We start from the raw sequence: 24,584 nt of genomic DNA on the forward strand, positions 1-24,584 counted from the left end.
TTTTGAATGAGGTAGTAAATTATGGTGTATTTAGGTATTGGCATTGTATGATGGAGAGGGGAGTTTGGTACTTTTTTTTTTTAATTGTTAGGTGGTCTATTTAGTGCAGCTGTGTTTATGTTTCCTAAATGGTAACTGCCTGAACATGGTGACAAGTCCCTTCATATAAGAATAGGGATTGCTTTTCAAAAATCTTCTTGCCAATGTGCTTTAATATGGAGGTTTCTATTTTTTAAGTAGCAATGGCAAAAATAATTCTGGGCACAATCATTTAATACAGCTGGTTTGCTACATCACACATTTTGACAACCTTGTAAACAAAAAAGGTAATTGATACTTTAAATATTGCATTTCACAGTGGGGTAAACTTTGAAATGGTAGAACTTTTTAGAATAATCACATTTATTTAACCAGTGTTTTGGCTGATTTAACTTCTTGCTTATTAAAAATGCATACAGCGGTCATAAATGTAGATTGATCCTGTAGAGAATTAACAGTCCCATATTTTTGCTTACTCTTTAAAAAAAATGAACATGACATCATGACTGCAACAAATTTTCTTTGTGACAAAGAAAATGTATATAATAAGTAAATAGCTATGTGAATTAATCAGTAATTTCAGAATTGTATGCAACATGTGAAGTGTTTAGGTGAAGGATTTAATGACTAGTGTTTGAGGCGTTTTCTTTAGTGTTACATCCCTCATAACTCAAATTAATGTTTATTACCACTCTTTCATATTGCCAAAATATTTTCATGAATTTGGATTAGAAGCAGCTTGTTCTGGCTTGTTTTCCAACTTTGTTTCAAGAAACAAACTGATATTTAGAAGATTTTTGTATGTCTTAGAAGCCTTAATTATCTTACTTATGTTGAAGGAGGAAATAAGATCAAGTTTTGTTTCATGATTATGTAAGAAAATAAGATTTTATACTATGCTAATTTTATATTACTACATAGATAATAATGTCTTTCAGGAAATTTGAATCAGTAACTCTTGTGTTAGCTGTTAAGTAACTTTTAGAAATCTAGAGTCTACTTTAAATTCAACAAGACACTTCTTACTGGTCTAGAACTATTTGAACAGGCATTTATTTTGGATTCTCGGATTTTCCCTTATCTTTCCTTTTTTCTCCCCTTCTCTCCACAGGTTGGTGAAAGACAACAAGTGTTAGTAACAGAAGAATCTTTTGATTCCAAGTTTTATGTTGCACATAATCGATTCTATGAGCAGGTAAGAGACACTTTGGTATTCTTAAGTTTTCTCCAAAATGAGAAAGAGTTCTGAAAGTAAATCAGTTTAAGCAAAAGGGACTTAAGGGGGAGAGTTCTAGAATCTTTTGGCAGCAAGACTATTTTATAGCATCAAGCCAGCCAGGCTAACATGGGGCTTATCTTTGTGGCTTAGTCTACAAAACATTCTATATAAAGGAATAAGTGTCTTTTAGTCCTCATTAATCGTTGACAGGACCAGCCTTAGGCTTTTAGGAGTTTGGAACAGGCAATTATCACTGCCAAATTCCCACAGCCTGGCAAAGCAGAGGGGAAGGTTCTGTCCAGAAGACAGGAAGGATGTCTACATGGGCAACATCAGCATGGAAGGGCACGGATGTCCTCTCAGCACTCACGTAGGTTTTTGGTTGGTTGATTTTTTAGTTTTCTTTAGTTTTAGTATTTGTGTTTTTTTTTTAACTTCCACCTTGATAAAAATGCTAGGGGCAAAAGGAAAAGAGTTTATTCCTTGGACTCAAATAGAGTGACCAGCTCTGGAGACCAGTGTGAGGACCAAACCAACTTCATTTGGAGAGTTTTCTTTGAGGCCAACCCGAAGGGCTCCCCACTTACTAGCTGCCTTTCCCCGCCCGTGTAAGCTAGCCTGCTTGCCCCACCAGTAGCCACACTTGTGTTGCAGCATTTGGGACTCCACTTCCCCAGGTGGTAAAGCAATTCAAAAGTGACTGAAGAAAACAGAGTGCCTCCGTCAGGGGCATTGACCCTGGAAAGGGCCAAGGAGGAGACAGAATACGCCCACCTAGGTGGGAGACTCTGGTGGGGGCATAGAGATTTCATGGATCATTCCTGGATTGTATTAACTTTGCTTAGTATCAAATGAGTTTTCCTACTTTTTTGTTCCTTTCTCATTAAATGAGAGGTGAAAATTTTTTCTGTGGGTTATGGCTGGAATTAGAGCTTGGGAAGGCTCTTAAGGGCAGCGCAGACAAGTCAGGTAAGGGATGGGCAAGGGAAGCTGGCAGCCCGTGTCAGAAGGCAGGGAAGCAGTAGCTGAAGAGGCCTCCAGCATTGATGTTCCACCTGGAATAATCTCAGACTGGACACTGGGTCCTCAGGAAGTATGGGGGGAGCTTTTCAAGGCCCAGAGTAAACATGCCCTGTATGGTACGCAGTAGAGACTGCAGTTGAGGAAGGATTCCCAACACTCCGTGTTTGAGCTGAGTCTCTTTCCCATTTTCCATGTCATTAATTGACTCCAGAGAGCCATTTTCCTATTCAGGCCAACCTTCTGCTCAGCCCTGGGGAGGAGCTTGATTGTATTTTGGTTGCCTCTTCCCTCTCCTTTCTCTTGCCATCTGGGTTTTTGCCTCAGCAGGGAACTTCTTCCCCCTTCATTTTAAAGGCATTGGCATGCCTCATTAGCTGCTTCCTCCAATTTAAAGCAGTCGGGCTCTTTCCAGTTATTAAAACTGGAGGAGAAAAACCACTGAGCCCTTCATCCAGATCAAGGCAGCACATCAAGGAGAGTTATTTTCCCCCAGAATAGTACCAAATCTCCCAGGGACAGTTTACTCTAGAGATTTTCTTGTTTTATAAAAACTGACTTAAAAGGGCTTTCATATCCTGATACTAAAGCTCTTTTAGTTCATTTGCTTGCCATGAGTAATTCACCACTCAGGTGACCTTTATCCTATACTTTGATGAAGCAGTGTACTCAGTGGTCATAAAAAATCAAACTCAGAAAGACCAAGATCCAATTTTGCCTCGCAGAGAAATTAGCTATGGAACCTGTGGCTCTCATCTGTCTTTTTTGCCTCTACAACTAAGCATATCAAAGATTTCATAGGGATTATTTTTGTAAAAAAGATGAGTTCCAGAAGTGAAGATTGTATCTAGATATCAAAGTATTGCTGGATTAGAATTAGGCTATTTATTTTGGAACCTAACTTGAAAAGACTGGCAAATAGCTACAATACTAAAATAGAAGTGTGAAGGAGACATAATGCGCACAAACTACCTATAAGTCCCAAAGGAGGGGAAACATTTGCTTGAAGTAAACAAGTCCTTTTTTCAGAAACCTCTAGTGGAAAGAGACCATCTGAGAGTTTGCTGTGAACTAGCCAAAGTACCCCTCAGAGTTGCTGATTCTATATGGAGGTGGAACTAACAAATACATGCATTTTATAACAGTGAAAAGAAATGAATGGCAATCATTAGTTAAAGGAGTTATTTAGCTCCAAATACCAATGGTTGGGATATTGAAAAGCTTCCTTTTAAATGTTCTTCCTCTTCCCCCAAAACACATGCTCATGCACACACTCACACACGCACATATACACACAAACATGCAGGCCTTTATTTGAAGTGTCTACTCCAACCATTACTCTGACAGCTAACTTTGACAGTATTAAAAGTATAAGGCTTTCATCAGTGTTGTCTCAGTTTTCTTCATTGCGTGGGACAGCCAAGAGCAGAATATCAAAGGCCTGTCCAAAAGTAACTGGCTGATTGCTCGGGGATTTCCCAGGTCTGCCTTCCACATGCCTTAGGACAGCAGGCATCCTGCAATGAAAGAGCTCTGTCTACAGCCCCGTAGCTCCTCCCATAAATGCCTTCCCTTCCTACTAGATCCCCAGATCCTTGGGCAACTGGAAGATAGAGCCCACTTAGGATGGGATCCCAGAACAGAGTAAGGACATTGGAGGACAGTTGAAGAAATCTGAATAAAGTATGGACTGTAGTTAATATATCAATATTGACTCATTAATGTGACAAATGTATCATACTAATGTAAGATGTTAATAATAGGAAAACTGAGTGTGGGGTATACAGGAACTTTTTCTGCTATCTTTGCAATAATTCTGTAAATCTAAAACTTTTGTAAAATAAAAAGGTTATTTTCAAAAAATTAAGGCTTCCAAAATTTTTTTAAAGGTTTTAGTGCCAAAGAACCCCACATTCATGGGGAAGATGGTCGAAGTGGACATTTATGAATCAGGAAAACATTTTATGAAAGGGCAGCCAGTATCAGACGCCAAAGTATACACGCCATCCATCAGCAAACCATTAGCAAAAGGAGAAGTCTCAGGTTTAACAGAGGTGAGTAAAAGATGCTTTCCCCTCTACCCTGCCAGTAAAACAGCAGCTGTGGGAGCACAGTGATTCCAGACCATGTTTCTGTTATCATTTACAGTTCCCTTCTTATGTGTGCATGAGACTTTTATCCTTTCTGACAAATTGAAATCTGAATGAGAAAGATGCATTTTTGCTGATGCCTATGGCTTTGCTTCTCTGCCTGTAAAGGGAATAAGCTATTTCTGCTTCTAGGCTAGTAGCAGAGGGCAAAAGCCATTATTTTCAAGTGAAAGATTTAGCACTGAAGATGATCTGATCCAGTATGTTTCTATGTCAGTAGATCCTGAGTGGAAGGAGGTAAGGAAAGGAATATTTTTTTGCTTTATGAAGCTGTTTATAATACAGTAAAAACCTACAGTTAAACAGGCATTAAACCATGTCAGTGTGTGTGGTTATGGTGCCTTTTCTAGGGTGTTAGCTGAATATGTGCTTTAGTCTTGTGGAGTGAAAATTAGACATTTTTTTCTTTCTATAAAAAAGTAACCTGACCCCTATTTTATACCTTGGTAAATATGGCTGTTTGCCAAGCTCTCTCTTACATTTCATTGAGCTACAGCTGTAAAAGCTGATGGAGTGTGAAATGAAAATGTGTATTACATTTCTAAGCATCATTTGATGTCCTTTCTCCAACACAATTGTTAAGCGCTCCAAAAGAAAAGTATATAGCAATGACTTAACATACAGAAAAAAGATAAGTGATATTTATCTGGCCATATTATTCCAAAATTGTTTTAATACATGTATTATCTTTTCCCTCAAAGTAAACCTCAAGGGCATGTTAATTAAACTTCGGGAATAGTGACAAAGAGGGTACTATTATCTATATCCTCACTTATTGTGTTGATGGACTCTGGTATCCAAACATGAGTGACACATCTCATGAGCTTGACAAGTGCATGTGAAGAATCCGTGTGCACAGCCATCTGACTGATAATGAAATGATGTAGACTAGCCTTTGTCAAAACCCTGCCAAGTGTGTCATCCTGCTCAACCAGGGGTGAACTCTCAAACTTGATAAGCATAACCGTTAATGTTTGCTGTTTAAAAAAAAAAGCATGGTTGGGGGTTTGGAGGGATGGCAAGGAAGGAACAGTGTAATCCAGCATTTAAATTATATTGCTAGAGATATGGCTTTTGATATGTTTGCTAATACTTAAATTTTTAAAGGAAACTGGCTTATTATTTTTATTTTTTATTTTTCTACACAGTGTGTTTAACAAGGTTGATTTTATATTGCCACAGTGAAGAGGATTTCACAACAAATGGCAGTAGTGGGAAAATTATTATTTCAAAGACCCTACCTGATTTAGTTCCTTCGTGTATGCCTGTTAAAAAGGATGGTGTTTTAAAGCATCATCATTAATAATACGTAAATAAGGAAAAGTAGTGCCTTTTTATTACTTCCTTAACTATAATGTTACTTTCTAAAAGGGCAGGCCCATTTAAATGCCGTGGGGCAGCCTTTTCCACTCTCCTCTCCCTCCCTCTAGCCTAGGAAGTGGGATTGTCATCAGTTCTACCACCAGCCCTCCTCTGAGCCGGGATGGCCCCAAAGTCCTGGGTAAGATGAGGACAAAGATCAGTTGGCTGCTGGCCCTTCTGGACCTCTAGGCATAGTCTTATAGCATGCATGAGGCCAAAGGGTTAGGAGTATTGATTTGGGGATTTACATTAAGAGAAACATGAGGCGAGTCTTTCATCACCATTTGTGACTTTATATAAGTTAATGAACGTAGCTTTACTCTTCATTATTTGTCAGTTTTTAAAGATATGCCAAACTCGGGGTTGAAAAGCCTTCTGTAATGAATTTGTCCTGGTGTTACCAACATTTTTTGCTGATATGAACCAAAATAAATTAAGCAGGAAGAGAACAGCTTCCATTTTTATAGGATTTATTGGTAGATGATAGACGTTATAATCATGTCTCAGATTTTTTGAGTTCTTTGAGCACTGATAAAGGTGCTGGAACTCTTAAATGAAAAAATGAGCTGAACTGTGGATGAAGTGTGACCTTAGGGTCAGATGGACCTGGGTTTGCATCTGGACTTACCAATTTACCCTAGGTGTGTGTAACTCCTCTGAGCTTTAGTTTAGTCCGTTAAATGAGAATAATAATGTCTTTCTCACAGGATTGTTGAAACATTCAATAGTGTATGTTAACCACCTAATATTATTCTTAGAACATAATAAATAGTTACTAAGTGATTATTTTCCTTTCCTCCAAATCTAGCTGCATCTAGAAAGAGCAAACTCTGAAGATGACCTTCGTACTAACAGTTTTTGTTTTGTTCATTATTTCAGCTGTGACCATACAGTACACATTGTATTGGAGTGGGAGGTGAATATCTAAAGCTCAGAGGAGTTACACACACCTAGGGAGGTAGGATAATCTATTCAGTGCCAGAGAACCAATCCCCTCAGAATTTCTATCTTTCTGACATTTCTAGGCTTTTCCTGAGTGTTTGTAGAATGATAACCTCCTCCTCGCACTTTGTAAAGAAATTTAGAAGGGCCAAAGTGTCTAAGGCAAAATATTGTGTTAAAAAATTTGTTTCCATAGTAAACGTATTTCCATAACTGAGAATATTATGATTACTCTTGGACTTTTTTTGTCTCCCTTTAAGACCTGTTGACCTCTTTTGATGAAACTGGTGAAAGGTACAACAGACTAAGGCAAGAAGCACGGGCTGGGTGGGAGTCCTGAGATCTGGATTTATAGGATTCTGGCATTTCTGCTGACAGACTTTGTGACCTTTTGTATATCACTTAGATTTCCTGAACCTTAGTTGTCTCTAAGATTCTGTGATTGAAATATTTCATTTGACAAAAATGGATTGAACGTCTGCTCTGCACCAGGACTTTGAATTCTATAAATATTAATAGAAATCACACCTTGTTATTTTAAAATAATAATAGGTAAATGCCTATAACATGGTAGAAAAGGAAAGCTATAATAAAGTCAAAAGGTTACTGTCTTCTAACAAATTATATTCTAATGGAAACAGCATTATAGTAACATCTTTTTATGATTATTACTGTTCCTCGTTTCAGTTTGGTTAGAGGAATGGAGAAGGAGAAGAGGAGAATAGGAAAGAGAGATAAAATTAGTCTGATTATTTTTAGGGAAGATGGGAGCCAAAATGTACCTCCAACCTAATAGAGAACATTTTTGAATAAGTATCACTTAAGGATAATTAATTTCAGAAAACGGTTATGTAATAATTATCCAATGGAACATCATAGAGTTCAAAGGGAAAATAGAAATCAAAGAAAGGATAGATCATGAACTTTTCTATGGAAACTGTCAGGGGGTTTTGTTCTTAGGAGGAAGAAGAGATGGGAGGCAGCGGGGGACATATAAATTTTCATAGATGTTCTAGGACAATAATTATCAAGTGTGGTCCCCAGACTTACAGCATCGGCAATATCTGGGAACTTGTTAAAAATGCAAATTCTCGGGCCCCAACCCAGACCTGAATCGGATGAGAGAGGAACCCAGTAATCTGCTTTTTAACAAGCTCTCCTGGTAATACTGATGTACACTGAAGTTTGAGAACCACTCTTCTAGGAAAATAATTTTTAAGTGAGGAGGAGTGTTTGATATTTGTAAAAGCAGTTTTAACATTTTAATGTAATAATACCAAATTTTCGCAACACCAGCTTCGGAAGGTACAGTTGAGCAGCATCTCCTTGGATGATGGTGATTCTCTCTCATCTACGTATTAATAATTCTTCAGAAGGGGGTTTATAAAAATGGTGGTGGGGATAGGCAAAAGCCACGTGTGTGTGTTTGTGTGTGTGTGTGGGTATGTGTGTGTGTTTAGTGAAAGGACCCAGAGGAATAGGAACTTTGAGAAAAACAGTTTTAAGATGTTAAGAGCGTGATATTCTTACCATGTTCTCACACGGAACCTAAATTTGTCATAATATATCCTGTATAATGTGATGATCTTTGTATACAATTGAAGTTTCCTTGGACAATTGCTGTACTGTTCAGTTATTCCATATGAGGAGAACCTTTGGATAAGCAGGATGTAGTGTCACCTGTACCAATCCATGACCATTCAATAATATGAAAAATTACTTGAGAGCCATTATCAAAGATTGGGATCACAGAGTTGTTTTAACTCTATTATGGAAATTTTCTGTTATAGAAATTTTCAAGCATATTCAAAAGTAGAGAGAATAGTATGATAACACCACATACCCATCACTCACCTTTAATAGTTATTAACTCATAACTGATCTTATGTCATGTGTGTTCTTATTCACCCTCAACTCCCCCTCATTCTTTTGAAGAAAACCCTATTTATCATTTCTTCTAGAAATATATCAGAAAATATCTCTAAAAGGTGAGGATTCCTTTTAAAAACATAATCACAGTGCATTATCAAATCTAAAAATAATGAACATTAATTCTTTATCCAGTCAGTATCAACTCAATGTTCTAATTTTGCAATTTTTTAAACAATTTTTCTGAATCAAGATGCAAATAAAGTCCACTCATTGCAATTAGTTAATGTGTCTTGTAAGTCATTTTAATCTATCCCTTTTCTCTCTCTTTTTGTATTGCAGTTTATAAGTGGAAGAAGCCAGGGTATTTGTCCTGCAGCATTTCCCATAGTCTGGAATTTGCTAATTGCATCCTCTGATACAATTTAACAGGTTTCTCTGTTCCCCATTTGTTTTATAAATTGGTAGTTAGATTTAGAGGCTTAATCAGATTCAGATTTGAGTTTTTGACAGGATTTTTTCATGTGATGCTCTGCGTTTCCATTGTGAGGCATATAATGTCTAGTTGTCCCTCTTTGTGTTTCAGTGGCTGATGAGCATTGCCTAGATTTATTGAGTCGTTAGGGGTTTCAAAATGGTAGTGTTCTTTTTTTTTTTTTTATAATTTTATTTATTTATTTATTTTTTTCCCCCAAAGCCCCAGTAGATAGTTGTATGTCATAGCTGCACATCCTTCTAGGTGCTGTATGTGGGACGCGGCCTCAGCATGGCCGGAGAAGCGGTGCGTCAGTGCACGCCCGGGATCCGAACCCGGGCTGCCAGCAGCAGAGCGCGCGCACTTAACTGCTAAGCCACAGGGCCGGCCCCCAAAATTATAGCATTCTAATTCTGTCTTTCCTTCCTCATTTATGAGCTGAAAGTATTCCTATGAAAAGAAACTTTCTCTTATTAATTTTTGTTTACCCCGAGGTACGGTTCATACAGGAAACATCAGATAAAGGCTTGATGCCTACTCTTTACCAGTTTCCAAGATTTGAGTTGATTCCCCAGCATCTTCCAAAAGTAACCAGTGAGGTTTTTTAGTATTATTATAAACTCATGGATTCTTTACATACTTGATGGGTTTTTATCCATTGCAGTTGTTTTATTTAATTGGTGGCTCAAATGGTTGTATTTTTGGACAGTGTAAGCTCCTCAGATTGGGTTCTCAATCCTTTTGACATAGCGTCTTGAACTCTTGATAGTTCTTTGCGTTCTGATATGACAGGTTGTTCCATGCTCATCTTGCACATTCTCTGCTCCAGACCTGGAATCAGCCTTGTCTCTAAGAAGCCCTGGTTTCTTTTAGTGAAAAATGGTGTTTACAGACTACAGTGTGTGCTATTGAGTTGCTCATTGTTTTTATGCCTTTTGGCAGGTGGAGCTAGAAAACCCTTTTTTTTGTTGTTTTTAACAGTTTTTATTTATTTATTTATTTTTTTGTGAGGAAGATCAGCCCTGAGCTAACATCCATGCTAATCCTCCTCTTTTTGCTGAGGAAGACCGGCTCTGAGCTAACATCTATTGCCAGTCCTCCTCCTTTTTTCCCCCAAAGCCCCAGTAGATAGTTGTATGTCATAGTTGCACATCCTTCTAGTTGCTGTATGTGGGACACAGCCTCAGCATGGCCAGAGAAGCGGTGCGTCGGTGCGCGCCTGGGATCCAAACCCGGGCCGCTGGTAGCGGAGCGCACTCTTAACCACTAAGCCACGGCGCCGGCCCGAAAACCCTTTTTTTTTTTCATTTTATACTAATGCTTTCATCCAGGTCAAATTCAGAAATTTTCTGTCTTGTATCTGTAACTTCTTTATTCCGTTCCAGTTCCCAATAACACAATATAACTACTCATTTGCTTTATCCTGTAATACCCACATAACTATCTAATAATAACCATACCAACACTGCCACCAACAATATGATTACTGAAAGCAGTTTGAGTTGTGGTAGTGGCTTTGCAATTGTTTTCTTCCTAGAGTATATCCCACTAGGGAAGTACAGACAAATAATGGTTTTAAAGTTTCCTAAAATAGTTCCTCTCCGGTCACACCAACAAATCAATACACAATTAGGAGCGTTTGTTTTCCATTTTTTTAAATTTTTTAAATTTAGTTTTGTTTCATAATTATGTAAAATATTTTGCAAAATCAAATCTACAGAAAAGTATGTTCTGAGAAGTCCACCTTCTACTTACTCCTGTCCTCTCCACCCTGCATCCTCTCTTACCTATTTAAGGACTTTTGTTTGTTTTAGTTTTCAGTTTATTCTTCCAGTGGTTTGTTTTAACAATATAAACCAATAGATATACATATTTTTTATCACTTTGTTCTTAGATAAATGGTAAACACTTTGCTATTTTCACTTAACGGGATATCTTGATGGCTTTTCCCCAGCAGTATATAGAAATTCAATGAATGTTTCTAATGATTTTTGTTAGGCTTTTAAACAAAATACATGAAAGTCGATATTGCTCTGTTATCTGAGATACATACTACTACCCTGTCTGAAACCCAACACCTTCTTTGTCAAAGAAAAGATAAGTAGAATTACCTTAAAGAGATCACTGTCTCCCAGGCCTGCGGGAGTTGACTGCAGCCTGATGGAAGGCATTCAAGTAGCCAGAGAAACAATAGGCCAGTCAGAGGGTAGGAGTGGTCAGACATGCAAGCAAAACAAGGAAGGTCCAGGAGCCAACACTGGCAGTGAACACCTGTGTCCCGGAAGAGAGGATGCTTTGGCCAATGGACTTCAAAAAGTCCATCCGTATTTAGAAATGAATGCATCTAGTTATCTTACCTGGTACCATTATACATTTGATTCCTTTACTTGCCTTTGTTGAGTCCACGATTACCAGGCAAGAAGATAGCTCTGTTCAGCCCTCTATAAATGTGCTATTTATAAATTGGCATTCTGGTTTTATACATTGATCTCCTGTGTCGCATCCACGTGGTCTCTTCTGTGGGTGCTGAGCATTTCAGTTTCTGAGCTTTCAAGGCTGTGAGCCAAACCCTGGGCCATGTTAAGTCCCCCAAGGCAACAAATGCCACCTCATGAGGCTTCTTGAGAGATGGCAAGGGATTTTTCCTCTCTCAATGCCCATTCTGCATCGCCGTTGGCTAAATACTCCATGCCTACTGCTATGACTCAAAGCCAACATTTATGGATTGCTTATTATGGACCAAGCACTTATGCTAAATATCTTACATGCATTTCCTCATAGCGTCTTCATCACACTATGAGAAAGGTACTGTTGTTATCCCTATTTCAGAGATGAAGAATCTGAGCTTCAGTAACTCAATAAATAACTTATCCGGAGTCACAAAATTAGAAGATGGAAGAGACAAGTCAGGATTTATATCCAGGTCTTACCAACTTTCAAGCCTGTGTTTTTGTTTTCGAATTGTGGTAAAATATACCTAACATAAAATTTACCATCTTAACCACCTTTAAGTTCAGTAGTGTTAAGTGTATTCACATTGTTGCACAACCAATCTCCAGAACTCATTTCATCTTACAAAACTAAAACTCTGTACCCATTAAACAACTCCCCATTCTTCCCTCTCCCCTCCCTCTGGCAACCACCATTCTACTTTCTGTCTCTGAATTTGACTACTCTGGGTACCTGATATAAGAGGAACCATACAGTATTTTGTCTTTTTGTGATTAGTTTATTTCATTTAGTATGATGTCCTCAGGGTTCATCCATGTTGCATAATGTGTCAGAATTTTCTTTCTTTTGAAGGCTGAATAATATTCCATTGTATATTTACCACATTTTCTTTACCCATTCATTCATCAGTGGACACTTGGGTTACTTCCACCTTTCAGCTATTGTGAATAATGCTGCTATGAACATGGTTGTACTAATACACTCTTTGAGACCTTGCTTTCAACTCTTTTGGGTATATACCCAGAAGTGGAACTGCTAGATCATATGGTAATTTTATTTTTAATGTTTTTAGGAACCACCATGCTGTTTTCCACAGTGGCTGTACCTACCATTTTACATTCCCATCAACAGTGCACAAGAGTTCCACTTTCACCCCATCCTCGCCAACACTTGCTATTTTCTGTTTTTTTGGTAGTAGCCATCCTGATGGGTGTAGGTCAAACCTGAATTTTTAAGCCCAGGCCTGTACTGCCATTCCCTTGTGAGTTGCAGGAGTCTTATATGCTAACTTCTGGGCAGTAGTGTCCTTTATATACCAGAGTAAACTTATACTGAATACAAAAGAAGAGGGAAAAAATGAGAAAATGGACAATATTTATCATTTTCTCTGTGTTCTGTTAAAAGTGATATTCAAGTTATAAGTCTGCCTTAGGAAGACAAGAGAATATGAACACTACTGCTGCTTGATAAAGGCTAACTAGTTTTACTACTGATGTTCTTTCTCCTTTTATGGCCCGTGTCATAACAAATCACTTGAACCCTACCATTTCTAAGATCAATACTTAACAATTCAGAGCTATGTTGTGCCTCGGAAAAGATAGGAAAAAAAGAAAATTCTCTCCTACTTCTAAACTAAAAGTCAGTTCTATTCCAAAATTTTTCTCTTTTTTTACTCCTAGTCATAATCACTTTGAAGAAAGAAGAGGTAGGGTGGCTTTGTGGAAAGAGCTCAAGGATTTGGAGTCTGTCACTTTGGGTTCAAATTACAATTACAGTTCCTGTGATCTTGTACAGCTTACTTCCTTGAATTACAGTTTCTTCATTTGTAAAATGGAGATAACTGATTCGCAAAAGATTAAATTAGATAATGTGGACAAAGGGCCTGGTGCATGATAGGTATATTAATATTTGATAAAGGGATTCAATAAGTGTACCTTTAAAAATTAGTGATTTCCTGGCTTTTATTTTAATTTTTTTTTACTTTAATTTTTTTTAAAGATACTTTGCTTCCATCGGGTTTCACTATACAGTGTAGGATAGCAGTTAAGAACGTGGATTCTGGATTCTCATTACTTGGACTTGAATCCTTGTTTCTCCACTTACAAGAAGTATGACCTTGGGCGAGTTACTCAGCCAGCCTCTCTCCACCTCAGTTCTCTCCTCTGTAATGGGGACAATAACTACCCACTTCATAGGATTTACATGGAAATGACTTAGCAGTCAATAAATGTTGGCTACTATTACTATTATCATTGTTAACTTGTGGTACATGCTAAGCCATTATTTTACTTTAGGCAATGAAGGTTAAAATTGCACAATCTTTTATATTTTCAAATGTTGTAATCATCGGCCATCAATTTCCTACGAAATGGCCAATGAAACTAGATCAATTTAGGAGGTTCCTCCACATAATGAGAATGACAAATCACCAGAAAGAGACTCAGTAGCAATCTGATTGCGTCAGCTGTTCTTACTGACAGACATTTATTCCTCTTATTCTTTATGCCCCTTTTTAAAGGAGAATATTCTGGAGTGGAGACCTGGGCCTGCCATTTTGTTTCTCACGAGTGAAGGGAGTGCTGCCCCAGGGTTCCTGGCTGCCACCTGTTTCTCACCTGCTGGGACTTTGATCCTAATAATGGATTCACTTGAGCAGTTAGATAGCTCAGCACCAACACAGCCCACTGCGCTGAGAAAGGAAGCAGAAGTTTTAAAGGGTGGCATGGTTTGCCTCATTCCCAGACAAAGGGCCAGCAGGATTTTCAGGTGTACTGAGTTTTATGTACAAACTATACTATATTTTTAGAGCTTTGACCCTTAGGAAAGCACCATTAAAATGCTTTCCTCTCTATCTAATATTCATTTCCAAAACCACTGAAGTGAAAGGGTCTATTAGTTCAGGGCCAAATTTGAAAGCACATGAAAACTGCATTCATGAGGTTAAGAAATGGCTTAATAATTAAGTTAAAACAGTTGAAAGTGGATCTAATTTCAAACAGATCAGCTAACCGTGGTAGAAGCAAATGAGGGTGTGTTCCTTCCTATTTTTTCTTCCACCCCCAAGATATTGGCTCCAATCCCAAGCAGTTTTTCTAGTTACTTTTTTTTTTTAACTTTATATAAGATTGAATTCTTCACTGCCCCTATGTTAAATTGGTGTCGCAGATAAAGCTATAATACGGTTAATATTTAGTCCAATTCTTTCTTTCGTATTGCATCTAATTAGCTTCCTTTACAGATCTGTTAGGACATATTTGGGTTTTCACAGTCTAGATACATAGCTTTTATTCTGTGCTACTGAGCTGTATTTTATTGGGCATTACAGCTAAACTGTATGAATTTGTCAGCTCAAAATGTATTCAGTGTGTTTGCGTTACCTTCCGTGTACCAATTTGAGTACCATCCAAAGTATCATCAGAGTGAGCGAATACTAAACAATTAGCTTTCATTTCACTTGCATCACTAATTGTGCCATCACTGATGATAATTTTCCTCCTCCTGAGGCTTGTAACTGGGGCATGGTGAGGAGAATTGCATGCATCAAGGAACTAATTGTGCCTTGATAATAATAGCTACTATTTAGTGAGCCTCTACTATGTGATGTTAAGGCTTTTTACCTGTATTACCTCAATTTATTATTCTAGCCTGGCAACTGGAACACATGAAGTGCTCTTCACACTGCTGTGCACACTCACAAAAAGGCATCAGAGGGTGGGATGGGGCAGGCACTTTCCCTACCTCCATATCCTTTGCCCACATTGGAGGCAGGGGGTGGAAGGAGCCGTGAGCTTGAGGCAATGGCGTGGGCAGACTCCCAGAGCAGAGAAGGGCTAAGGGCAAGAGAAAAGAATCAGGCCACCTGAGCCTGAATTACTTACATGCAACATGTGGGTAGTGCCTGGCTTCTTATGATATGTTTCAACATTTATTGAACATAATATTATCTAAACACTGAACTAAACTCTGGAGATAGAAATAATGAAAGTGGTTTTGGCCTTTGAGGAGATGTTAGTCTGGATGTTTTTCTGGTTATACTGCTGTTCTGTTGTGACCTTTGTGGGGAGGGATGGGGTGCAGGAGAGAGTCCTATGTAGGTACACTAGCTGCCCTCTGTGACATAATTGCTGTTGTGATTCAAGTTTTATGATGATTTTTACTAAATCTAGGTGTCCACAACTGCTCTTTTGTGCTCTCGTTTTGACTACATTACTTTTCCTTGGATGTCTTTCCCTTTTTATTCTGTCTATAATTATCAGTGTGAAGTATGACGATATGTCTTGGTTTGTCTGGGATGGTCCTGGTTTATACCTTTTGTCCTGGTAAAATTAATAATGGTGCCTTTTTTTCCATTCCGCAGAGTATCTTTGTTTGGATGATAAATTACATGGTCAGTCTATCAGTTCCTAAAGTAGACCAGTGCTGTGCCAAGCACTGCTTGGGATACAGAAGTCTAAGATAGGATCCTTGCCCTCAAGGAGATGAAAGTCTGGTTGGGAAGAGAAGATCTGTGCTTATGAAACAAAATTTGTAGTATATCAAGTGCTAAATTGGATGGCGTCAGATCATCAGGATTGGAAGATAGGAGACCTCTGAAGACTTGAGGTATCAGGGAATGTATGGGTCAGGGTTGCAGACAACAAAAAACAGTTCTGTTAGTTTAAACAGGAAAGGGTTTAAAAAGGAGATACTATATAGTTCACAGAATTGTTGGAAGGGCTGGGGAGCAGACTCTTCATTGAGTTTTCCAGAAACAACACCCAGAACCACATAGAAGCTGCTGATAAGAGGTGTTACCTCTGCCCTTCCTGCCCCAGCAAGGCAGAAGTCCCAACCCCTGTCTGCTTCTTCATGAAGCTTACTTCACAATCAGTGTTTCGCACACTGATTGAGTGTGGAACCTGGGTCTCAATTTTGCATCCTAGGGACAAAGGAGGATGGGAAATGTTTCTTGGAATCTATATTAGTAAGGTAGAATTTACAATGTGAAGAACTGTCAGTGCGAAGAAGGTATTCAAACAATTTCCACTACAGAGAGTTTCATGGATATGTTGAGATTAGAACTAGACTTTGAAGGTGAGAAGGACTTAATCAGGCAAGTGAAGAAGGAAATTTTTCTCAATGTGAAAGGAACATAAGTGACAGAATGCACAGGGATAAATCTGGCTTTTTTGGGCATCCGTAAGCAGATATGGGCAGTTGGGTTGGGAGGCAGTGTAAAATAATGTTCAGTATGAAGAGTGGGACCTCTGGGTTTTGAAGTTAAATAGAAGGACATACCTAACACATTAGACAATAAAGCACATGTATTAGTCCATGATAAGTTAGACTGTGCTGCAGTAACAAGTTAACCCTAAAATCTCAGGCTTAACACAACACAGGTTTATTTCCTGCCCATACTACAAGGCATCTAATACCTTTTAGTAAGCAATTTGGAATCAGGGATTGTCTGCTCCACACAGTCACTCAGGGACCCAGGTTGACTGCAGCTCTTCATAGGAAGAAGAGAATCACTGGAGAAACCAGCATTTTCACAGCCTCCACACAGGAGTGGCAATATTTCTATTCACATCCAGTGTCCAGAACTATTCACATGGCCCCGCCTAACTTCAAGAGTTTGGGAAACACATACTTCTATATAAAAAGGAGAAGATATAGGTGAATACTAGAAGTTTCTACCATGCATGTTGGAACGTTTTTGAGCACAAGTGTAACAGTGAGAGTCGTCTGTGTGAGGAAAAGTTCATGAGAGCAGGCCATCCTGTCTTGGTGCTTAGTACATATTTGTTGAATGAACTTGGCTTTCAGTGATACGCAGGGTGGAATGGATGGTTTTTCAACCAGAGGCAGGGAAGTTGAGAGTACATAATAGGTTCATAATTTCTGTTACTTCAACTTAGGACGTTAGTATATTCTCTAAGAGCTAAAAAGATCACAGTCAAGCCACCCAACCTGCTTTTGGAAGTCATTTGATGTCTTGATAAGCAGATTGCAAAAGCTCCTTTCTAAACTGATAATAATCTTGCAAACTTAAATTCTTTTCACGGGAACTGTAAGTATGAGTACTTTAGAGCCAGGCATACTTCTAACCGTGAATTTTAGTTTTCTTTCCTTTTGCTTTCTAATGTTGAAAGTGACAGCCTGTTTCTCCTGTCATACTCAGAGTATTGTGCCTAAAATAATAGAACCATAAATATCTTTGTTTTCTAACATAGATTGCAGTGTTTTAAATTTAAAGGGCTTTGGAGAAACAAATTTTCTCCTGTCCCTCTATCTCCCCAATGCAATTCTATAAAATTACTGAGAAACATAAATATTCAAGCCACTTGTCAAGTCGACAGTTATCTGGTGGGAAGTCGGCCTATAAAAATAAGATGCAGTGCCTTTCAGATTTGCCACCACTTGAGAGAGAAGTCCAAAGGACAAAAAAAGCGAAGAACCATTGCAGATTTACTCTATAAAGATCAGCATTTTCCTTCTAGAGGCCCCTGGCTCCAGGGCATCTTTCTTGCAAACATCCATTTTGAAAGAATGGAGTATCCCTTAAGCACATGAGCTTTGGTTTGGAGTCATACTGTGTGGATTTGGAATTTTGGCTCTATCCCTTACTAACTGTGTGATCATTGGCTGGTCACTTACCATCTCAAGGTATGTTTCCTCTTCTATAAATTCTGGGTAATAGAATCTTCCTGATACATGGTTTTGACAATGAAGTGAGGTAATACATGGGAAGCGCTCAGCAGTACCTGGCACATAGGAAGTGATCAGTGAATATGTGGTGTGAAATTGGTGGCATGGTGTAGTCAGTAAAGATTTTATTGGGGCCTAGTTAATTAAGATGCATTATCACATCCATGGGCATGGGTTATGTTTTGCCCAAATCATATAGTATATACCATGAAAAGAGGACATGGTCATTGGTCTTTTCTGGCATGTTTATAACCAGCAACAGCATTTATAAAGTACAGTTACCTAAAATAAACACTTTGTGATAGTGTTTTTAAGTTTCCCTTTTTCAGTGACTTGAGCTATTTCTTTTCTGTTATCCTTCAGATGAGGTCAGTTCCTCTGAACAATTACAAAGCTTCCATGTATAGGATAGTGTTATTTGCTGCAGTCTTCTTCTTTTAAATATTCTTGTTAGAGGTGGTTTTTCATGCTCTGTACTATATTATCTGAAAATAAACACGTCAATCTGCCTAATTGGTTTTCCTGTTTATACCCTCTCTATAAATCAGATCATGTCTCTCTTGTGCTGAAAACCATCTAGGGTTCCATATGACCCAGCATATGTACCCAAAAGAATTGAAAGCAGGCACTCAAACAGATTCTTGTACACCAATGTTCATAGCAGCATTATTCACAATAACCAAAAGATAAAAGCAACTCGTGTCCATCAACAAATAAATGGATAAACAGAATGTTTGATATATTAGTATATTGTTGTATACATACAATGGAATTTTATTCAGCCATAAAAAGAAATGAAGTTCTGATACATGCTAACACATGGATGAACCCTGAGAACGTTATGCTAAGTGAAATAAGCCAGACACAAAAGAACAGATCTTATATGATTCCACTTACATCTATATAAGTAGATTAGAGATTATAAGGGGTTGGGGTGGGCATGGGGAGTTATTTCTTAGTGGTTACAGAGTTTCTATTTGGAGTGATGAAAAAGTTTTAGAAATAGTGGTGATGGTTGTACAACATGGCAAATGTAATTAATGCCACTGAATCATGCACTTAAAAAGGATTAAAATGATAATTTTTGTTATATATCTCTTACCACAATAAAAAATTAAAATTAAAAAAACCCATCTAGGGTTTCTCATCATGCTCAGAGTAGAAGCCAAAGTCCCTGCAATGGCCTACAAGGTCTAGGGCCTTGTCCCCCCATTGCCTCTCTGACATCATCTTCGACCTTTCTCCCCTTCAAGCACACTTGGCCAGCCACACTGGCGTCCGTGCTGCTCCTTGATTATGCACACACCAGGTATGCTCCCTCAGGATGGCCTTTCCACTTGCTATTGCCTCTGCTTGGAATGTGCTTCTCTTAGATGCCCACATGACATATCTGTCATCTCCTTCATTCAGGTCTCTGCTGAAATGCCGCCTTATGAGTGAGGCCTTCCTGAGTAACCCTCTGTAAAATAGCAACTCCCACCATCTTTCACACCTAGAACCTCCTGTCTTTACTCTTTTGTTCTCCGTGGTACACCTCACCATCACACATACCAAATATTTGTGTGTTTCTTTGTCTCCAGTTACTAAAATGGAAGCCCCATCAATGAGTGCTGGGAAATTTTGCTTTGTTCACTTCTTTATCCTTAATGTCTAGAACAGTGCCTGACAAAGAGCAAATGCTCAATCAATGTTTATTGAGTGAATGAATGAATGTATTTGTAGTGGAAATATATGTGTATCCCTTACTAAAAAGATTGCAGAACCAAGTATCTGGTCATCCTGTAGTATATCAGTTAGCTATTGCCACTCTAAATGCCTCATGACAAATCACAAAACCTTAATGGGGTTTAGCTGATCTCAACTGGGCTCACTCAACACACCTGCAGTCAACTGTAGGGTGGCTAAGCTGCTCTTCTGATCGAGATGGGGCTCGCTGACATGTCTGGTGGTTCAGCTGGCAGTTGGCAGATCTAGATGGTCACAGCTGGGACTACTTGGATGAATCAGCTCTGCTCCACGTGTCTCATCCTACAACAGGCTAACCTGGGCAAGTTCTCCTGGTAAAGGCAGAGGAACAAGAACAGCAGACAGAAATGCACAAGTGCTTTTCAAGCCTTGGCATGCATCATGTTTGATGACATCCCATTGGCTGAAGTAAGTCACATGGCTAAGACCAGGGAGAACACTGCAAAGTTATATGACAGAAAGCACAGATACAGGGAGTGTAAAGAGTTGGGACCATTACTGTAGCCAGTTTGCCACACCCTATGAAATCCTGGCTTTTTTGGCTGTGGGCTGCACATCTTTCCACCTGCTTTCTGTAGCCCCACAATAAATCACATTCTGTTTCAACCTTAGATCCAATCATTCGAGCTCTACAACTCAATGTCGGGCTTTTAGATATTGAGTTGTAGAACTTGAAGTGTTGGATTTAGTTTTTAAAAAAAAAAAAAGCAACCTTCATTTTTCACATAAAGAATCCAAAATCTAACAGAAGTTAAGGGACTTTCTCATGGTCCTCTATTAGGAAATTTCAGGTACTCTAGAGTTTGGCTGTTGTTTTCTGAAGTGGTGTATGTATGCAGCAACTCAACGTTATCACCCTTGGGGCCTGTGATAGACAGAATAACAGCCACTCAAAGATGTCCACATTCTAATCCCTGGAACCTGTGATTGTGTTCGGTTACATGGAGTGGGGGCGGGGGGGGCGGTGTTAAGGTTGCGGATAGAATTAAATTTACTCATCAGCTGACCTTAAGGAGATTATCCTGGTGGGACCAGAGTAATCACAAGAGTCCTTAAAAGCGAAAGAGCTGCAGGAGAATTAGAAGTCAGAGTGATGAGAATGCTAACGGTGAAGATGGAAGAAGTCACGAGCCAAGGAATGCAAGCTGAAACAGGCAAGGAAATGGATTCTCCCCTGGAGCCTCCACAAGAAGGACAACACCTCACTTGATTTTAGCCTAGTGAGACCCATTTTGGACTTCTGAGTTCCAGAACTGTAAGATGATAAATTTGTGTTGTATTAAGCTACTTAGTTTGTGGTAATTTGTTACAGCAGCAGTAGGAAACTAATACAGGGACTGATCTTATCCCATAGAATCCAAGTAAAAAATAAGAAGATGTGTTTGGCAACTAGGTGGCTATTGATATCCCATCTATTTTCCACATTGGCCAGTAATTTTTTAAAAGGTGGGGGGAACACCTGAGCAAGAGATAGGTTAGCTACTAGGGCCCATCCAAGAAGAGAAGGAGGTCACTAGGGAGACAGCTTCTCTGGGAGAGTTAATGTTCTCATCAAGTATCAGCCCCACAGCTCTTGAAGCCCCACATCCTGGGGCTACTTTTTCTACCTTTGACCAACCCCTTCCCCACCCTCCTCTCTAGCCTAAACCCTACTAGAGCTTCTGACTTAAATCGCATAAGTCATGATGGGGACTTGAGATTGGCATGTACCTACAACAATTTCTCTAGTCTGGGTGATACACCCAGGGGTGGAATTGCTGGATTGTCAGGTGTGCCCGGCTTACACTTCACTACATAATGCCCCTTTGTTTCCCAAAGTGCTTATGTTAATTTAGAACATCACCAGCAGCAGTGTCCAGGTGGTCTGGTACCTCTGCATTCTCATCCACACTTGATATTGGCAGGGTTTTTACTTTTTGCAGGCCTGGTGTATGTGAATTGGTGTCTCATTGTGTTTTTAACTTGTATTTCTCTAATTACAAATGAGGTTGGCATATTTTTCTATATTTATTGGTTTCCTTTATATATTTATTTAGATTTCCCCTTCAATAGAGTCTGTGTAAGTCTTTTGCCCACTTTTTTTATTTATGGTACCTTCTTATTGCATTTTAGGATTTCTTTATATATCCTAAAGTCAACTATATGTGAAGCAAGTGTCTTCTCCCAGTTTGTGGCTTGTCTTTTAACCTCTCTTTGGTGCCCTTAGAACTTTGTGTATTTTTGTGATTTAAGAATTATTTCCCTACCTTGTGGGTTAGAAAGGCTTTCTGCCCATACTGTCTTCTAAAATATTTTTGGTTTTGCCTTTCCCAGGTAAGTAATCAATCTACCTGAAATTGACTTTTACACACGGTAGGTAGGGGTCAAATTTCATTGTTTTATGTGTATATAATCAAGTGTTCCAGAAAATTTTATTGAAAGTCCATCTTTCCTACTGGTCTGCAGTGCCTCTGTTATTCATCATGTTTCAACATATATGTGAATTGGTTTCTAGCCCTCTACCTGGCATCTTTTTTATATTAGTTATCTATTGCTGTGTAACAGATTACCTCAAAATTTAGCAGCTTAAAACAATAAACATTTATTATCTCAGAGCTTCTGTGGATCAGAAATCTGGGTGCAACTTAGCTGGGTGCCTCTGGCTCAATACCTGTTAGGAGGCTGCAGTGAAAATATCGAGCAGGAATGCAGTCTCATCTGAAGGCTCAACTGGGGGAGGATCTGCTTCTAAGTCCACTTATGTGGTGATGACAGGATTCAGTTCCTCATGGGTTGTTAGATTAAGGTCTTAGTCCTTTTTGGCTGTTGGTCAGAAGTCTCCCTCAGTTTCTTCTCACGTTAGCTTCTGCATAGGGAAGCTCTCAACGTGGCAGCTGACTTCCCTCAGAGTAAGAAAGCAGAGAGAGTGAGAAACATGGAAGCCACAGTTTTTTGTAACCTAATTTCAGAAGTGACATCCCATCATTTTATGTCGAGTGTTATTTATTAGAAGCAAGTTGTTAAGTTCAGCCCATAGTCAAGGGGAAGGTGTGACACCAGGATGTGAATACCAGGAGGCGAGGATCATTGGGGGCCATCTTAGAGGCTGCCTGCCACACTTTTATAGTGATATAATTAACTCTCTTAATCTTCTTCATTATTTTAAGTGACTTTTAATAGGATCATTATTTTTACTTTTTAAAAACTATCCATATTCAAAATAAAAGTAGAAAAGGAAAATGGGCATGCCTTGGAATGGATTTTTAGAAGAACAAATAATGGAACTTTGGAAGTGAGTGAAAAATAGATAGAGATGTGAACATTCTTCAGATGGCTGAATTTAATGTAATTATAGTAAGTACGTACCATGTAATTTTTATTAACTAGTTGATCTGAATTTTCCAAGCTGAATAACCATCATCGTGATCTATAGGAAATATTTTACATGTTAGCTCATCATTTATGAGACTCTGAGACAGAACAAAGCACCTGCCATCTCCTTTATTCATTTTATGCAGTTTATGGAGCTCAATGATGCTAAAATCGTATTTCCAGTGTCACTGAAAATGATACTTAGAACAGGATGGGAGGGTTGCATTGTAATGGCAGTTAACATCACACATGGCTTCTTTTTCATTGAAAACACAAATATCTGCCAACACACTCTCATGGTTACCTAGTTGGAAGAAATCCTTAGGAGTAATTATTTTGAGTTGAATTGATTACTTGAAGATTAACTTTAATACACCTAACTGTTATGTTCGTCAACATCCTAGTTCACAACTTCCTGTGTGCACTCCATGGCATGATGATGATTTGCATTGTGGTTTAAGAGATTATCGAAAAGACTTCATCATCAGTAAAGCATCTTGACCCAGTTCACTTTTTTTTCTTCAACTTGGCCACACCTGTGGAGCAACTTTAGTTTGTACTAATGCTTATCTCCAGCCAACAATTGGAATAGATGAGTTCAGATTTATGCCACTATGATGAACATTGTGATTATAGACTTCATAGTTCTAAGTGAGCCTCTTGGTTCCTTCTTTATTTCAAGGTCCATTGTATTTGCGTCTCTGTGTATGTGTATCTGTGGCTGATATTTAGCAGAAGAGAGACCTACATAATTTCCAAACTTTGATGCAGTAAATAAATAACTTGGGTTTTCCATAAGTGTGGCTAGTAAGAAAAGTTTCTCTGTGTGCCTTCTCTTTGGAGAAAAAAAATTTAAATAACAATGAAGAAGAAGTAAAAATAAATGTATCTCCAGCTAAGATGCCATACCTCTGATAACATACCTTTTAGCAAAGCTTGCAACCTCTGGTTTTTTGTAGAACTAAAGAGGTTGTGTATAAACAAATGACGATACACTACTGTTGGCAAAGATTTTTATACTGTTATTAATTCTTTATCTGATTCTTCTACCCTACACTCCACCGGCTTATTTTGGTGAATGTAACAAGCCAAAAATTAGGAAAGTATAAGCTATTTGAATGGATATGTGGTGCTCCATTAAAGAGAGATTAAGAAGGTGAAAAAAGATGCAGGTGTTCAGATAGAAGGCCACACCTGGAAGGTGGAGAAGGCATTACAAAGACTGAGTAGCCACCTCTGTTCGTTCCTTGTCCGGGACAGAGGCAGCAGTTTG

The 24,584-nt window shown here is 38.7% G+C and overlaps 1 protein-coding gene across 6 annotated transcripts in view; it reads left to right on the forward strand.

Moving 5' to 3' along the window:
- Positions 1-24,584, forward strand: part of CDKAL1 (CDKAL1 threonylcarbamoyladenosine tRNA methylthiotransferase) — a 657,675-nt gene that overhangs the window by 591,424 nt on the left and 41,667 nt on the right. For all 6 annotated transcript variants that reach the window (XM_087438080.1, XM_014788718.2, XM_087438079.1 and 3 more), the window contains 2 exons: positions 1,151-1,234; positions 4,168-4,332. In XM_087438080.1, coding sequence (XP_087294206.1) covers positions 1,151-1,234; positions 4,168-4,332 — 249 coding nt within the window. The remainder of the gene's footprint in view (positions 1-1,150; positions 1,235-4,167; positions 4,333-24,584) is intronic.

Source organism: Ceratotherium simum, chromosome 13 (assembly GCF_057802395.1).
Source record: "Ceratotherium simum simum isolate JZ-2026a chromosome 13, ASM5780239v1, whole genome shotgun sequence".
NCBI lineage: Eukaryota > Metazoa > Chordata > Mammalia > Perissodactyla > Rhinocerotidae > Ceratotherium > Ceratotherium simum.